General features: G+C 47.8%; 1 protein-coding gene across 1 annotated transcript in view; it reads left to right on the top strand.

Annotated features, from left to right (window-relative positions):
* Positions 1-18,989, top strand: part of PAXIP1 (PAX interacting protein 1) — a 584,896-nt gene that overhangs the window by 299,644 nt on the left and 266,263 nt on the right. The window contains exon 11 of the mRNA XM_069647937.1: positions 16,749-16,870. Within this exon, the coding sequence (XP_069504038.1) occupies positions 16,749-16,870 (122 nt within the window). The remainder of the gene's footprint in view (positions 1-16,748; positions 16,871-18,989) is intronic.

Genomic DNA, 18,989 nt, shown 5'->3' with positions numbered 1-18,989 from the left:
GGGATTTGAGTTAACCTTTTCCAGTACCCATGTAAGATGGGGTGTACTGGGTCTGCAATTTAAAGTGACTATATAAAGTTAATGGCAACTTTACATGTTTCTGGGGGACAGTAGTCAGCCCCAGAAAAATGGAGTCAGGGGGGAAGTCTCAAAGACAACCCTGTGTCACTGCACTGAAGGTGCTGTGTAACACACACACAAAAAGTGGTGCACATGGAGTAGGTGAGGCTCCAATGCCCAAGATCACACAAACAGTGAAAACACACACAGCAAAACACATGTAAGAGTGGGAAAAAGGCTCACACTCTTACCAGTTGAAAAAAAGAAACCCTAGAAATCCAGCAAAGCTGCTGAGGGACTCATTAGGTAAGGGGAATCGGCCATTTAATGAGTATTCTCCCTAACACAAGGGATCCACGTCTACCCTTATTTGGACTGGCTCATCCGGGCCAGATCAAGAGACATCGCCGTCGACCAGACAGTGAGGACCGTCCGCCTTCTGACGGATCTGGGGTTTCCAGTGAATTATGCCAAATCCTGCTTGAGTCCATCACAGGACTCTCTGTTCAGGGGATCCCGACTGTAAAGACTGGTAGGGGGTGTCTGTACTTCCGCTCTTTATATGGTAGAGGAGAGGCACAGAGGACCCCAGCCAAGATTCTCTATTATTGGTAACGTAGTCGAGCAATCAAGGCCTAGCTTCTTAGGAGCTGATGAAGGCTGGTTCTTAAGTACAGTGTAGTCCCCGAACCCCCACAAAGGAATGTCCACACACTGTATTACTGAAAACAGAGTCTTTATATAATTAATATTCGAAGGTATGTACACGATCACAATAACGCACTTTGTACTCGGAAATCAACAATGATAAATATATACAATTCTAAAGTGGTACCACCAATGTTATCAAATCTCATTAAAGTGCATTAACTATACGGTTAAAATGTCACACAGATCAATAACGAGGAAACCAGCAATAAAGTTAGGAAGGAATGCAAGATGGTTGAAACAATAGGCAGATTTCTGACCCCTACCCTTAGGCACAGTTCTGTGTGGAGATCCCCCCACCTGGGCAACCTGTAAATAAAGATATATAGCACAAGCCCAGTCCATATATGGTTCAATAGTCTTATTTCCTCCTATTAAGGTTTTACCCCCCAATGTACCTGGTGGAGTAGAGTTCTTCGAAGATGCGTCGACCGATCCTTCTTGAGTGACTCCCTTTAAAGCAGGAGCCCCGGATCGTCGAGAGGCGTCGATGAACTCGGCGTTCGGTGTCGGCGAATCAACGGCCCTTCTTGAGTGCCCTCGCTTTAAGGCAGGAGTCACGGGTCGTCGAACGTCCGACGGAGAACAGGTTGAACTATGGCGGTGAAGTGGCAGCTTCGTGCCTAGCGGTGCTCGTCGACGACGGAGCGTTGGCGTCCTGCAAGGAAGAGGCGTGCGGGGCACCTCGGTGACGATAGTTCTGGACCGCAAAGAGAGGATGAAGAACTGTGGCCTAGCAAGTACGTCGAGTCATCGGCGTCTCTGTGGTCTTTAGGTGGCGGGAAACCCACCGGCGGATGCTCCTCGGCGCGTCGATGGTCAGGCCTTCTCCAGCGGGATAAAGCGGGCGACGATGCAGACGAGAGCGTCCGATGATCAATTGAAGTTCTTAGGCAAACGGGAGCACGGCGGCTCCGGTCGGCGACGGCAGTCGTTGACAGTGGTGGACAACAGTCCGGGTGCTTCTCTTTGAGATTCCGCGGCAGTCCCAATCTCGAGTCGGCAGCCTGTCGAAGGTCTGTCTACCAGGGAGCTTTGGCAAAGATCAGCTGGTGCACGATGGTCCCTCGTAGCTCGGGAAGAGGGCGCCTTACCAGGTCCTCTCTGGGCCAGTCCTTGGAGACACATCGGCTTTCAGATTGTGTAGGAGAGCAACAGCAATTCTTCTCGTCCAGCAGGGCTTCAAGGTCAAGCTTCAGTTACTCGTCGTAGTGGACTTCAGCTTCTGAACAATTTCCAGTGGTGAGAGGTCCCCAGATATACTATTCTGTCTCCCATCCACACTGCTAGGTCACACTCAGCAACAAATCATCCAGAAGGGCCTTCATGCAGTCAGTCAGCCAATCAGGCACGCAGTGCATTCAGGCCATCCTTCTCCCGCTCAGACACTCACAACAAGGAATGTGGATTGGGACAAGTACCCAGCCATTCAACACTACACACTGCATTCAGGCCAGTTTCGGGCAGGGCTGTCTTAGTCTTTGTCTCTCATACCAGAAACCAGACAACCACAACAAGAAGTGCATATTGGTCACACACTCCATTCACCCAGGTCCCACCCCCAGGAGGTACCCACAACATGCATCACGAGAAGGCTCCAGCTAGTCTGGCCGGGCCTTCACAACAACACCATATATGGCACTTCCACCCAACAGCCAGTCAGGGGGAAGGGACAGAGTCAGGGCTTCCCAGGACTTTGGGAAAACAAGGTAATAGGTAATAGAAAGCAAGAGGCCACAGTGGCCATTTTGTTTTCCATCAGGAATCAACTGATTCCAATGGCAGGGCCAGGGTATCCCAAAATGGAGGATACTCCGCGCACCTGTCAAATTCAGCATGGAGCTGCCACCAGCCCATACCCTGCTCTGCGGGCTACCCACAGGTGCCGAAAAACATACACTAGGGGCACAGGGTTGTACCCCCACCCATGGGTGCCATAAGGGTATCCCACGGGTCCGTTCACCAAACCAACAGAGAGCTGCACTGCCAGGAGTCTCACATGAACTCCTGCGTGGAAAACATGACAGAACACACGATAAAAAGCAGTAAAGGACAAGGATACGGAGGCCCTGTCCCTCCGATGCATTTCCAGCATCACACTGACTCATCACAGTGTTGTGCCTGGCATCCCTGTTGGAGGAGAGGATAGCGGCCATCTTGAGAATGGTGCGACGGCTGTTCACTTTGAAGATCGCCACGTTGAGGGCCATTGTGTCTCTTCTCGGCATGATGTCATGCGTTTACCTTATTCGACTCTGCAGGTTGCGGGTGCGCCCACTACAGGAGTTCCTTGATGCCCCTTGGGTTGAGGTGTCCACAAGCTTCCAAGACAGGATCGTGCTCGACGAGGAGTTAAGGTGGTGGGGCGTGCGCTCCAATCTATCCGGAGGCACATATTTCCAGAGCCCCCCCCCCCTCCTCCCGTACCAGGAGACGTTCACGACGGATGCTTCCATGGAAGGAGGGGCAGACCACACCGTCCATCTTCACGCCGGAGGCCTGTGGTTGCCGGAGGAGAAGACGTTCCACATAAACGTGAGGAACTACAGGCGATATTTTGGGTACTCGGGTAGTTTCTGCTGTCTCTCAAGGGCAAGTTGATGAGTCTTCATGGACAATACCACCACTATGTTTTACATCTGGAAGCATGGGGGCACGAGATCCCCAGCGCTCTCCAAATAGGCGCAGGATTGAAGGCACTGGCCGTCGCCCAGGGGATGTTCCTCGTTCCGTTTCACCTGGCAGGAGTATAAAACACTCAGCGACTCCTCAGCAGGAATCTACACTCTTGCCACGAGTGGAAGCTTCGATAGGATCAAGTTTTCCTGAAATGGGGCAATCCCCAGATCGATCTGTTTGCGACGGCGACGAACACCAAGTGCCAGAGGTTTGCCTGCAGGTTACCCCAGCCGCGGAGCATGGTGGGAAGCATTCCTATTCCCTTGGAAAGGCCTGTTTCTGTATGCTTTCTCTTCATTGTCATTGCTTCTTCGAGTCATCAATCAACTCAGACGGTGCCGGTGCAGGATAGTACCCGGACCTGCTCAGCATGTCCAATGGTCGCAGAACTAGGTCTCTGAACCTGAAGGCCTTGCTCCTGTAGCATTAGCGTTTGGTGGCTACGATCTTCAGGCGGACTGCAAGGAGATTCTCGCCAAGGCCAGGGTGTCATCTAATTTAAAATGCTATGGATACATATTGAAGCGTTTTGCAATTTGGTGCCATTCTCAGTAGATCGACCCTCTACGGGTCACAGCCCCTCAAGTACTTCCGTCTTTACTGTCGTGGGCTAAATCAGGACTGGCTCATGCCTCCCATCAAGTTTAATCTGGCAGCTTTCTCCCGCTACACCAGATCTCCGGTCTTCTCTGTGGTTGCACCGTCTAGTTAAGGAGTTTGTCAAATTACTGTTTCGCTCGTTCCCGCCAGTGAAGGCCCCGGCACTCAATGTGGTGCTGACTAGGCTCATGGGGGCCCCATTCGAACCTATGCACTCAGCTCTGCTCAAGTTCTGTCGTGGTTGACCGCTTTCCTCTGAGCCATCACCTCTGCAAGACAAGTAGGTGAGATCAGGCCCTGTCATGCAAGCGGCCTTGCTTGACTTTTCACGAGGCGAGGTTGGTGCTGCGGAGGTACCCCTCCTTCATGCCCAAGGTTCTGTCGGAATATCACCTCAACGAACCCTTGGTGTTACCTGTGGTTTTCTGATGCCTTTGTCGCTGGCTGAAAGGACTTTGCACTCGCTGGATGGGGCTTGAGCGCTGAAGTTTTACGTGGCCCGCAGGAAGTGCTGTTTTTTTGTGAACTTTAGTCCTGTGATCCATTGGCAGGCACTGTCCAAGGCTTCCATTTCCAGGTGGCTCTCACTCCGGCTGTATCACTGATTGTCACCGGTTGGCAAAGCGACCGCTGCCAGGCAGTCAGAGAGCCTATTCCACCAGATTGATCGCTGCTACAACGGCGTTCCTGTCTGGCATGCCCCTGCTGGACATCTGCAGGGCTGTTACGTGGAGGTCCACACACACCTTCATGAAATTCCACTGTGTCGACAGGGATTCCAGGGAGGAGTCCAGAGGCGGCCAAGCAGTGCTGCGCAACCTGTTCGCTTGAAGGTAAAGTAGCTATCTAAAGGTTGATAGGTCAGTCGTAGGGTTTTTCAGGAAATAGCGATTTAAATAATTATGTCCTGAAGTATTAGGAGTTGATCCACAGTTATTTCTTTTTAAAGCTTTCAAATCCAGAGTAAAATGAATGACCGCGATATCTCTAGATAATCGAGACACCAAAATGATGGCCGATGTCGAGTCTGCCAACCTCTGACAAGACATCCTAGACGGTGATTTGATTGCTTCATCTTCCATATATTTTCCTTCTTTGTCTTGGATTATCGAACAAAAGGATTCTCTTAGTTTTTATCTGCCCCAGACGAATCATTTACCTTTATTATGGAAGAAATCTGGGGGACAGTAGAAGCTACTTGTCCATTTTCAGTTTCTATGATACCAGCTCTTAGTGAGGTATCAGCGCAATTCTCGCCGGCTGAAGTCCAGTCCGGACCGGTAGACGGAAATTGAAAGTCTTATGCGAGGGCTGCACCCCTTTCTCTGCACCCAAAATTTCAACATCGGTCATGTCTAAGGTTGGGAGTGAATACTGTGGATTTCAAGGTCACAGTTTTACAACAGACAACTGGGGAAAGGTTAGTCAGCCTTGCCTCTGGTTCCGAATTGATATTCAAGCCGGCACAGGGTCTTGTCATTTCAGCTGTCACCGAGCCTGTGCCGCCAGTTGCACCATCCCTGTTAGGGTTTTCTTAAGATGTGATGGGTTTTTTTTCCTCCTCCAAGGGAAGCACAGCAAGGAAGATCTACTTGAAGGGGTCTTGTAAGTGTTTTTAAGGGGCTGTTGTTGCTACACGCTTACCTCAGCAGACCACAGCAGACCCCTTCAGCTCCACTTCCTGTTCCGTGGGTGTGGGAGGTTTTAAGGATTTGCCGGTACACAGTAGTCAGTAGCCACACCTCCACTAACTGCCACTGAAGAAATCCTTTACTAGCTCAATGGCGAGCGATACAGCAGTCACAGCAGACCACTTTGCTCTACTTCCCAATCTACTTGTTTTGAGGTAGGTCAGCACTTCAACTAATCTAAGATTGTAGATTGCATATTTTTTATTCCAATAAAATGGCCAAAAGATTTGAAATACCTTTTAGGAGACGTAAACAAAAACTATTTAGCTTAAAGTAAGATCAAACTTCCTAGTGTCAGTGGTTTCGGCGGCAGCGAGGAAGAAGTCGTGTAACGCCTCATTTGGTGTTGCCTGTGTTTTTTCAGAAACCTTTGTTGTCGACGGAAAGGGCTTTGCACTCACTCGATGTGGCACGTGCTCTGAAGTGCTACACGGCACGCACAAAGAGTTTTCAGAAGACGTCTCAACTATTTGTGAACTTTGGTCCTGTGAACCATGGAAATGACTTGTCCAAGGCTTCATCTCGAGGTCGCCCTCCGGCTGTATCACACACTGTTACTGGTTGGCAAACCAACCGCTGCCTGGCCGTCCGAGAGCCCATTCCACCAGAGGGATCGCTGCGACAACGGCGCGCCTGTGTGGTGTGCCCCTGCTGGACATCTGCAGGGCTGCTACATGGAGATCTACGCACACCTTCTTGAGATTATACTTCGTCGACAGGGATTCCATGGAGGAGTCGGGGTCGGCCAAGCAGTGCTACTCAACCTGTTTTTTTGAAGGTGAGCCTGTTCCGGAGGTTAGAGTAATTGCTTCTCCTGCCACCCCCCATGGTTGTGTAATGTTGTACTGCTATGTATTCTTTATTCATGAGCATGTGAATCCATGCCAGACCACATGCTGGAGAAGGAACAGGTTACTTACCTGTAACTATTGTTCTCTAGCATGGATTCACATGCAAACCCTCCTGCCCCTCTGCACCTCTTCTTGGTCATACTGCCACTTTACGTGTTACCAAATCTGAAGATGGCTGCCAGAGGGGAGGGGCTTAGGGAGAGGGCAGTCATTGGCTGGGGGCAGTGTTGGGGAGAAATTTCAGGTTAGTGCTAAATTCCTCCCACCTTGGAGACCCACAGCTCTTTTGCTGAACATTGGGACTTTGTACTTTTAATTCTATGTGTTTTCTGTTTCTTTGTATGGAGCCTGACAAATTCCATAGGCATCATCTTTACATTGTGTCGCACTGCACCCTCAGTGCAGTGACACAGGAAGACTTTCAGATTTTCCAAAGGTTTAAATAACTTCTCTTGGATAAACTGTTTGTTTCCTAGAGCAGTGAATTGAAATTGATTTTACTTACATACTTACAATATGGTGCTGGAGGGGTTACTTTGTCTAGTTTCTTATGTAACATTTGTTTGTTACCCGTTTCTTCGATGAATGGCTGGTGGCAGTGGTTTACTTTTAACTATTGTGGTGTGCTTTTACTGCGGGCTCCATTCACAGCTGCAGTAAAGCACTCGGGGTGCCATTTCTGTCAACATGCCCTGGTCTTTTTTCACCATTTCTTTGTGGAAAGGTCCTTCTTGAGATTTACTCTGCGCACTAAACCAGGTTTGGTCCCTTTGTTTGTTTTGCCTTTGGGATTCACAAGTGAAGCTCGCCTCTGGCTCCATGGTGTCTGGCGCGGGCAGGAAGCGAGGGAGGTGCCAGAAACTCCCTGTGCTCTGTCTCCTAGGAGACAGAAATGCACTCTTAGGTGATTGGCCGGCTGGCTGTCCAGCAAGGACAGACACCCTGCTTGGTGACTGACAGCTAAGCTGGAATGAATGGGAGAAACCTGCATAAAATGCTAGGCTTTTTGGCTTGGAAGGCAGAGTCGAACACTGGACGAAGGAATCCAAAGATGAACTTGGAAGAGACACCTGCTGCAACTCCTGGACTGTTGGTTTGCCCGGTGAAGCCCTGCTGCTGTGCTGAAGCTCTGAATTCGTCTCGATTAGAGAAGCCCTGCAAGGACGACTTCTCCCCTTGAGTTGGTGGGACCAATCAACTCCAAAGTAAGCAACCTGTACATCCTCTCGAAGCTGGTTGAATTTCCACTGCAGTCTGTTCTGGAACCGAATAACCAGGGAGAGGCACACAAGATTGTGTGCGTTGCTTTTAAGCTGGCAAATAGCTCCAGGAAGATCCTCTGGATTCCCAGAAAGCAGGACTGGCCGAGCCTGAGCCGCCTCAACAGAGTGCTGGACCCCAGATGCAAGGAAAGCCCATCTTCACAGCAAGGAACCGCATTGTTGCTATTTACGGTAGACGCATGGAGCTGAAACACTGAAGTGCCACTTGTTTGAAGATTGCTGGTTGCGGTTGGTGAACATCCCATTGCAGTGCAGGAGTCCCCAGAAGTTCTCCCTCTTGTCACCATGACTGAGGCCCAGGAACACCAGGATCTGCAGAGCTGCACAAGAACAGAAACCATCTGCTGCACTTTTCTTCAATCTAAAGGTATTGTACAGTCTAAGAACGTACCTCTTGTTGTGCCACCTTGCTTGTTCTCAGATGAGCCTTGTCTTGGTTGCTCCTGTATAGTTGCTTGCATCTTCTACTACTCACAGGCCTAACAGCTTGTGACCCTACATTTGATTCTACTTTTTCTACAAAGATTTCTAAAACATTGTGCAAGACTTTTACTTAACTGCAAGAAGTGATTCAGTTCACCTTGACTTTTGCTACCTTTGCATTGGCAGGCCTGGCTCCCTAAATGAGACTTCTCTCCTCTGCTTATGTGTTTGCTTTCCTCCTAGGAAAGAGTTAACTGACTTTGCATTGTTTTCTTTTCTTTTTTTAAAGTACTTACCTGATTAAGAATAATTGTGTAAACCCTTGTCTTATTCTGAAACATCTTTTCTTTGATACTCCTCTCAATAATAATCTAAATGCAACGGTGATCTATTAATGTCCCCAGCACCTGAAGTCATCTGAGGGTGTAGGTAGTCTATGGGCCATCCCAAATGGGTATTTTCTGATTTAGAAAACTAAGATTGTATTTTGAAGTATGTTTGTTTGTTGCCTTATATTGCTCCCTTCTGAACAAGGCTTATTCAAACTGACTGTTAAATAAATCCATGCTTGTTTAATCAAGAAACCTTGTGTGTAAGAGTTTATTTTAATACTTGTCACTGTGAATCTCTGTGTAACTCCCCTACAGCTCACATGGACCCCTCTTGAGATAAGCCTGGCTGCTCAACGCGCTACCAACCTGTGTAGTACAGACTTATACCAAAGGTTGGGTTCCTATTGACAGGAGGTCAGGGTTGTTGTAGTGCATCCGAAGGGTACTACATATAATCTTGCCTAACACGCAGTATGACCCAGAGTTCAGTGATTGGTTTAGAGGAGAAATACAGTTTGAAAGTGTTAGGCAAAGTTTGAATGCATTACCCTCTGGGAACCCTACAAACAACTATGACTACAGGTATAGGCAACCCAACCTTCGGTATAAGCCTGTACTACACAGTTTTGGTAGCGTGTTGAGCAGCCAGGCTTATCTCAAGAGGGGAAATGTGAGCTGTAGTGGAGTTACACAAAGGTTCACAGTTACAGGTATTCAAATAAACTGTTACACTCAAGGTTTCTTGCATAAACAATAATATATTAGTCGGTTATAAAGCCTTCTTCAGAAGGGAGCAATAGAATAGTAACACACAAATCTACTTCAATAATGTACACTAGTTTCTTGATCTGACAAGGCCCCTTTGGGATGGCCCACAGAGACAACCTACACCCGCAGGTGACTTCAGTAACAAGGGTGCATGGGACATCAATACCTTACTTTTGGCATACAGAATACTCTTTAAAAAGTAAGAAAAGGGCAAAAGTTATTATTGGAACACAAGAAATACAAATAGTCATAAGCAGGGCAAATACTTTCAGATAGCTATGAGAAGAGTCATTCAATTCAATAGGCTAAGCCAAAGTCAATAGGCCAACGTCTTTGTATAGGATGCAGCACTTCAGGTAAGCAAATGGAAAAGTCTTTGCACAAGTTCTTAGGAGTCTTTGAGAACAAGAAGAATCAAATGTAGGGCCACAAGCTGATTAGACTTGTGAGTTGCAGAAGTTACAAGCACTTTACACAGTAAGAGGTAAGTTCTCTTAGGCTAGTTTTTACAGTACCTTAGTAAAGAAGAAAAAGATGCAGCTGAAGACTTCTGTTCCTTTACTGCTCTGCAGATCTCACTGTTCCTGGTCGTGGCGACAAGAGGGAGGACGTCGGGGGACTCCTGCACTGTATTGGCACCGTCAAAGCTGGCAAACTTTACTTTCAGTGGCTGTTTAGCATTTCAGCTCCTTGTGGTACAGCACATGGCAATAAGCGTGGCTCCTGGCTGTCAAGGGGGACTTTCCTCACATCTGAGGTCCCGCATTCGACTGAGGGGGTCAGGCTTGGTCAATCCTTCTTCATGGGAGTCCGTAGGATCTTGCAAAAGCTTTAAGCCAGTTTACAAGTAACACATACAATCTGGTGTCCCTCTTCCGTGCTCTACGGTTTCCTGCAGCAACTCTGAGGAAATTCAACCAGCTCCGAGATGGGTGTCCAGGTGGCTTACTTGGGAGTTGATTGGTCCTACCAACTCAAAGTGAGAAGTCGTCCTTTGCAGGGCTTCTCTGTTGATGCGAACTTGTGATTCGGACCTGCAACAGGGCTTCACCGGGCAAACCAAGGGTCCAGGAGTTGCAGCAGTCGTCCTCTTCAAGCTTGTCTCCATTTCCCTCGTCCAGTGATCGACTCTGCCTTCCAAGCCAAAAGACTAGCCTTTTATTCAGTTCTCTCCCATTCATTCCAGCCTAGCTGCCACTCACGCAGCAGGGTGGCAGTCCTTGACAGTCAGCCAGCCAATCACCACAGAGCGCATTTGGATCTCCTAGAAGACTAAGTACAGGGAGTTTCGGGCACCTCCCTCACTTCTGCCTAACCCAGACACTCTGGAGCCAGAGGCGGGTTTCACTCCTGAAGCCTGCCAAAGGCGAATAAACAAAGAGACCAAACCTGGTTTGGCGCGCAGAGAAAAACTTGTGGGACCTTTGCACAAAGAAATGGTCGAAAAAAGACCGGGAATGGTTTTAACAAAGGATGCTCAGGTGCCATCTTGAAAAACATGGCTCCCGCGATTTAACGTTACTGGAGCTGCGAACAGTTGGTGGTCGGGGTAAATCATGGTAGTTCATTGTAAAACCACTGCCACCAGCCATTCTGAGAGGAAAGGGTAACATTTGACTGTTAACCTGAGTAACTAGACAAAGGGGATACTAAGTAACCCCTCCAGCACTCTATTGTAAGATAGGGTGTGCTGCGGCTAGAAATTTATAGGACTAAGTGAAGTCAATTTCACTACACTGTTCTGGGAAACAGTAGTTGATCCCAGAGAAGGTTTTTAAACCTTAAGAAATCTGAAAGACTTCCCTGTGGCACTGCACTGAAGGTGCTTTGTGACACAATTGTAAAAGATGATGCCTATGGAGTTGGTTAGACTCCATAACAAACAGTGTATAAAGTCACATCAAAATACATGAGAGTGGGAAAAAGGCTCACACTCTTTCCAGGTAAAGAAATCAAGTCCTCATAATCCAGCAAAGTTGTTGGGGGTCTCTAAGGTAGAGGGAATTGGCACATTTTTAAGAATTCTCCCTAACAGAAAGTGAAACTTTTTTCTTTTACTGAGGATTCCCGGCCTGATGTGAATGCATGACAGACCCATGCTGGAGAACAATAGTTACAGGTAAGTCATTTGTTCCTTTTTTCTTTTTTTCCTCTTTATTTTTGGATCACTGACCTTTTTTTGGTTATCAAAGGAACTTTCAGCAGAAGTCTTGCAATTGCAACCCTTTTCCACCCATTAAGAGTATATTGCCTTGGGTCCCTCATAAGGCTAAGGCTACCAGGCCATGGGTGGGCTTAAGCACCCTGTCTGTGCCCTAGGTTAAATATTCATTGATTTTGGAGGATACACTTGGGGCTGTGGTTTCATTTTGGAGTCACCACAGTTGCAAGCATTTTCCCCACATTGCCAGCTGAATGTAACTTTTCGGACTGCCGTTTTGTTTTCATGGTTTTTAGTTCAAACAAACTAGGCAGCAGGCCTAAAATAGTCATCCTGCCCATGTGGGCTCCTTGTGAGGCATTCTCCATGTTTCTTTACTGTTGTAGACTAGTCTCTGCTTGTCTGCTGGGTCAGGCCTTCTGTGCTGGGACTGTTTCCAAACTGTTTTACCACCACTTCCTGCTGAGGGTCTACGTCTGTGTGCTGGTTGCTATCGTTGAGGTTCCTGCACCCTGCCTCAACTGCGTTTCAGGGCAGTCCTGGGATCCCCCTCCAAAGTAGTCTTCTCCGGCTGGTGGGTGCCCTTACTTTTGTACTTTGTCACTCAAACCTGTGCTTTGTTTTCTCCCGCCTTACTGGAATCTTCCTTGCTGCTTTTGCTTCTGCTGCACGGGTTCTCTTGTAGGAGCCTTTTTTGTCATTGGAGTAATCATTGGCTCTGGGAAGTTGTATCCTATAGCTGCACCTAGGAAAGAAATCTGGTGCTGCATTTATTTGGCCTTTCTGGAGCCGACGGTTGGCAAGCCAAGTACCTCTGGGTCCTGCGGGGTTACTCAAGAAAATAAACCTAAGGGTTTCCATTGGTCTGGGATCAAGACTTATTTGCAGGTGGCCATTTACCACATTTTCTCGTGGGTTTCCATCGGATCATCTCCTGCTGTGCTTCATCTTCTTTTAGTGTTCCCGGTCCTCAAACCAACCTTTGGAACTCTTCTTTGGGGTCTCCTCTGGTTCGCCCTGCAAATGTTTGCCCCAGTTCCACACTGCAGTGTGGAACTGAGACTTAATTGCCTTTTCCCTATGCCTGTGTATTACTTTTTGATTTAATCTCATTGATTTCTGTGATTTTCATTTTTTCTTTTTTTTAATATATTTTTTTTAAGTCTGGTCTTCCAATCTGTTAATGTGAATACCTATTTACTCTTTCACTTATTCTGGTGACACTGTAATTAGTGTTCCCTGAAGTGTGATTACTTGGTGTGGGTAGCTCTTGTCTTTCGCAGGCTGGGGGAGGTTGGGGGGAGGCTGCTGACTGTGTTTTAGTATGGCTTCCAGCCCCATAGAAATATTGACTGATGTGTGCATTTGTCTGTTTTCAAATACTATGTCCTAGAGGTGTAGACATTCTGTGACTTGCTTAATGTTAGTATTGGGATTTTGCATGACTCTTAATAATATATGCTTCAATTCTATTCCTCACACTTGTCTTTACATATAAAGTGCCTGCCTCAGTGTTAGGCAAAGTGTTTATGCAGTACCCTTTACGACCACTACACACAACTAGGACTACAGGTTTAAGCAAAACCAACCTTTGGTATAAGTCTGTACTACACAGTTTTGGTAGCGGAGCTGAGCAACCTGGCTTATCTCAAGAGGGGAATTTGAGCAGTAATGTTACACAGAGGTCTACAATCACAAGTGTTCAAGTAAACTCTTAGACTCAAGGTTTCTTTGATAAATACTTATTAATTTATCTGTCGGTTATAAAACATTCATAAGAAGGAGGCAACATAATCGCACACAAATATACTTCAATACTATTTCAGAATACTTTTCAAGCAGAGTAAAAGGCAAATATTATTATAACATGAAAGGTTACAGTTATTCTCAGACAGTGCAAACATTTAGAGTTCACCAGAAGAGTCAATTCAATAGTCTAGGTCAAAGTCAATCGGCTAAAGTCTTGGATAGGATAAAGCGGGTCTGGTAAGTAAATGGTGAAGTCTCTGCACAAGTTCTTGGAAGTAGTTTGTAAAAAGAAGAATCATATTTTGGGTCAGAAGCTGATTAGGCCTGCAAGATGTGAATGTTTCAAGCACTTTCACTGCGAGAGGGGAGTATTCTGTCTGATTTCACAGTACCTTAGAAATGAAGAAAAAGATGCAGCTGAAGACTTCTGTTCCTGGCAGTTCCTGCAGATCTCGATGTTCCTGTGCCTCAGTCGTGGGGACAAGAAGGAGGACGTCTGGGGACTCCTGCACGGGGACTGGTCCAAAAGCTGGCAATTGGCAAACTTCAATTCCGGTAGCTGTAGTAAAGCACACAAACTGGTGTCCCTCTCCCTGGTTATTCGGATTCCTGCAGCACTCTGAGGAAAAGGCAACCAGCTCCGAGATTGGTATCCAGGTGGCTTACTGTCGAGTTGATTGGTTACACCAACTCAAAGGGAGAAGTCGTCCTTGTAGGGGCTTATCTATCGAGGTGAACTTGGCAATTCAGACCTGCAGCAGGGCTTCACCGGGCAAACCAACGGTCCAGGAGTTGCAGCTGTCCTCTTCAAGCTCATCTTCAGTTCTTTCGTTCGAGTGTTCGACTGTGCCTTCCAATCCAAGAGACTCACCTTTTATTCAGTTCTCTCCCATTCATTCCAGCCTAGCTGTCACTCACCCAGCAGGGTGGCTGTCCTGGCCAAATAGTCAGCTGGCCAATCACCACAGAGTGCATTTGGGTCTCCTAGGAGACTAAGCACAGGGAGTTTCGGGCATCTCCCTCACTTCCTGCCCACCCAAAACACTCCTCAAGCCTGCCAAAGGCGAATGAACGAAGGAACCAAACTAGGTTTGGCGCGCAGAGCAAAACTCTAGAAGGACCTTTCCACAAAGAAACAGCGAAAAAAGAAGACTGGTACCTGTTTTTACATAGGGGGCTCAGACACCATCTTGAAAAACATGGCTCTGACAATTTAACGCTATCGGTGTTCGCGGTTAGGAAAAAATCATGGTAGTTTTTTGTAAAACCACTGCCACCAACCATTCTGAGAGGAAAGGGTAGCATTTGACTGCCACATGAGTTTCGAGACATGGGGGATACAATAGAGTGCTGGAGGGGTTACTTAGTAAGATAGTTTATCCCAGAAAAGGTATTTAAACCTTGGGAACGTCTGAAAAGGTTTTCCTGTGCCACTGCACTGAGGGTGCTGTTTGTCACACATAGAAATATGATGCCTATGGAGTTGGTTAGACTCCATAACCAAAAGAAACACAAGTGTCAAACACATTATAAAAAAAACACATGAGTGAGTGGGAAAAAGGGTCACACACTCTCCAGGTAAAAAAATCAAGTCCTCAAAATCCAGCAACGTTGCTTGGGGTCTCTAAGGTGAAGGGAATTAGCACATTTTTGAGAATTCTCCCCAACACTCAGGTGTGTTGTCTATTCATGACGTTTACTGTTTGTATAATACAAAAGGAATTTTTATATTATGTATTGTTGCTAAACTACGTATTTAACTAAAATAGGTATATCTATGTAGCACAATAAATGAGTACATTTTTCAGTATACAAGTGTAGTGTATTTCTATGGATAAGTGTCTAACTGTGTCTGCCTACATCCCCGTCCTATAGTTAAGCGTCACTGCACTGCCTCTCCACCATTTTAAGCGAGATTTGGCTTCCCTTATGGGCCTTGCGCTCTGCCCCACCTTATGATGAGCGGTTTTACAAACCTACCCAGATGCATGTGCAAAAGCAAAAACCACCATAACTGTTATATATTTAAGCATTATTTTTCCAAATGCAATTTTGTTTTTAACATAATTAAATGTAGTCCAATTACGATGCTAGGATGAAAGTGATCAACATAATCCGCTAGTCTTTGATGATCTGCTGAGCCTGCCAATCATACATTTGGCCATGATCTTGAGTAAGCATTTATTCTCCAAGTTTTACTTCTATTTTTAATTGTAAGAGCCGTATGGTATGAAATCACTGCACTGAATGGGTCTGGCCATCCAATGCAAACTTAAAGCATATGTTCCTACCTTTTGGGAATGGTGACTCACTAGTATGAACGTCCATGTTCCTTTGAGACGCGGGTCTGCAACCTTGGTCTCTTCTTAGGTTTTGGACTTCAATTAATATTAGCCTTTGCCAGCATAGTCAATGTTCAGAGATCATGAGTCACAGTGCAAAATATCTGGAGATCCACAGGTTGGAGACCGCTTTGCCATCATGAGACCGCTTTGCCTTCATGAGACTGTGTAGATTTAAAGCAGGCATTGAGTATTTATATGCAGTCTCCTACCATTGTAACCAGTTATTTCCTCACCGCATTAATTCTTTCAGGATGCTCTAATGGACTCTTACGTTAGTGTGGCCCCTTATTTACACTACCAGGGGAAACGAGCTGAGAGTATGGTCGGTGCTAGTAGCAGCGTACATCACCCTTTCCGGACCGCCGCACTACAAGTAAGCCTGCAGGGGCCGTTGCTCCTGGAATATGACCCTCCGTGGGCACCTGCAGGCATGGTTTTCACAGAAGCACCTGCACCGTTTGCAACAGTGCCAGTGCTTCTGTTTCCCCATTCCAGCGGAGTCATATGGGACTTACTTTCTGCCGCCTGACATCCCGGGCCACTGGGAATGTCCCGGTGGCACCAGGGTATCTCGCGGTGGAACAGTGTTTAGAGTCTGGTGGCAAATCGCCGGTGCTACTGGCGGGTTAACACTGAACTCGTAATGAGGCATAATATCTGGAATCCAATCCGAGTCTGCTGGCTGCACGCAGATCTCTGAAGCAAGCACTTAACTTGCTGAGCTCAACAGTCTGTAGTAGCTGTAGTCAAAGTAATTGACACCTCACTGCTACACATCTGAGTTAAAGAAATGTAAACATAAGGGTTAAACGCGATGGAAAAGGTGAACATGCTTTCTGTTCCTGTCTCACAGTATGGGTCTGTTGCATCCTTGTTGTTGCACGGTCAGTTTCTTGTTAATCCAGACATACATTATCCTATCATTACCTGAATTGCTTGGAATTTTCAACTTGTGCCCGCAGTTTGAGGGTATTGCTGGGAGGAGGATACTGCCTAAATAAATTCAATTATAAAGTGTGAAGAAAATTATCAAAATAATTAGTGCCCAGTTTTTTGTTGTTTGTCATTATTATTCATTATTTTTATTTGTTCTTCCAGATTATTTCAGTGACTGGATTCACAGATAGTGACAGAGATGACCTAAAGCTAATGGCCTACTTGGCTGGAGCAAAGTATACTGGCTACCTATGCCGTGGCAATACTGTTCTCATCTGTAAAGAGTAAGTGATGGATTTTTTGTGGCACTAGCTGATCATGTGGATTGTTTCGAGACTTGCCATGTTGCTAAAAGTAATCACTGACCTTTTCTTGAACATTTGAAAGAGGTCTCTCTATTTCTGCTCCCTAAGGATTAACACGTGCACTTTTTGATAACTGTTCAAGGAAAACCTGTAATATTATTGTGTTGGCACTGTTGGTTCATGTTTACTTTTTGTGTTGCTGTATTTCTCCAGCATGGGGTCTGGCATGGATTCACATGCTCATGAATATTCCCCGTCGTCAGGCTGGGAATCCTCGGTAAAGAAAAATCAGTATCAGTTTCGTTTCTGATCTGTCTTTCGTAGTAGTAACCAATTACTGATCTCTGCGTCATACTGACCACAGCCAATGACTGCCATCTCCCTAAGCCCCGCCTCTGGCAGCCATCCTCAGATTTTTACCGCACGTTCAAGCGTTGGGATCTTGGTGCTATTGCTCCTGAGCTTTAGTGCGTTTTCGCGCTTTTTCATAGGAAAATTCTCTCTCTTTTTCAGTCAAAAGAGCCTAAAGCTCCACCGTTTCTTTATCCGATCAACGGGGACCCGTGTCGGATTCTTCTACGCCCCTCAAGGGTGAAGATTTTGTCGAGCCACGCCTTTGGAGGACTCCAGAAGTTTCTCAGGCCCATCTCGGACATGGCCCAGGAGAAGGGAAGCTCGACGCCCGGAAAGCTGTTCAGGGTCTGCCCTGGATGCCAGCTTCAGAATGTCTTCAAGGAGGACGAACACTCCCTTTGCCGCCTCTACTGCCTGCATGAGGACAAAGACGCACGTGGAGAAGGACTGTGCGTTTTGCGGCAACATGTCGGAGCGGACCATGAAGGACCGCCATCTGCGTCTCGCCAACTGGCTGGAAGGGAAGAGCCCGTCAGGCGAGAAAAAGAAGTCGTCCGAGCGGTCTTCTAAGACCTTTGAGGGCGCCCCGGCGACAGGGGCCCAACAGAAGGCCAAGCACCGCGAGTCCGCTGGCACCGGGAGCGCCGAACGGTCGGGCTCTTCGGTTGCCAGGCAGGGCGCAACCTCCCCGGCGCCATCAACCATGAGCCAACGCTCTGGCTTGAGTAAGAGGAAGTCCGAGCACCCGGCGAAGCTTCTGGAGAGGCCCCGGTCGAGCTCGAAGGCCCCATCGGAGGGGGAGCGAGGCGGTGACACTCCCCCCCCCCCCCCCCCCAAGGAGAAGGCGGTGAGCGCACCTAAGGTGGTGAAAGCCTTGATCCACCCTGCCAAGGCCTCTATCGAGACAGTCGCAGCGGCCCTGGCTCAGCCTGTGTAGGCTACACCAGTGAAGGCGACCTCGGGGCCCAGAGTCTCCCTGCCACCGCGGAGGGAGTCCTCTTTCAAGCCCATCGACAGGACCCCCGTGAAACCTCTGACGGAGAAGAAAAAGGGGGGGCAGGAGGCCATCGTGGATTCGGCCTCAACCTCTGAAGAAGAGCTGATCGAAGTCTTAAGCCACGGCATTGGCGTGGAAGAAGACCAGCCCGTCGGGAGGGACCCCGACGAAGGAGACGACGAGAACGTCGAGGGTGCCGAGGAGGTTCCTGACCGACCGTCGGAATCCCCTAAAGCAGTGCCGCAAGAAAACTCGGCGGCCATTTTGTTGGCTATACAGTCCTTATGCTCGGAGATAAGGACGAGATTGCCGTTACCACCAACGGAGGAACCGCTCCCGACGGGGGACCCGGAGCCAGGCCCTTCTGGGAGCCCCCCTCCTAAGAGAAGAAGGATTCATCCTCCACCTCCTTTTCAACCATCGCGCCCTGCTCAGCCCTCCTCCTCGTCCACGACCCGTGGGGATGATACGGGGACGGACACGGCCGCGACGGGTACAGACGACGAAGTTTACGACAAGGATCTTCCGTCGTCACCTCCTCCCCGGGCTTCCCCGCCCGACGAGATTGGATCGTTTCATGCCATGATCGCCAGGGCATCCAAGCTTTTCCAGCTCTGCCCGGAAGAGAAGAAGGAAGGTTTCCTTTATCAACGGCGCAAGACCAAGAGGAAGACGGTCCTCGCTGTACCTCTACTGGACGATATCTGGGATGAGGGTCTCACCCTCCTCAAGAACCCATCCACAACG

This window comes from Ambystoma mexicanum, chromosome 2q (assembly GCF_040938575.1).
Source record: "Ambystoma mexicanum isolate Mex_15411 chromosome 2q, UKY_AmexF1_1, whole genome shotgun sequence".
Classification (NCBI taxonomy): domain Eukaryota; kingdom Metazoa; phylum Chordata; class Amphibia; order Caudata; family Ambystomatidae; genus Ambystoma; species Ambystoma mexicanum.
This window is presented reverse-complemented; position numbering and strand designations above follow the sequence as displayed.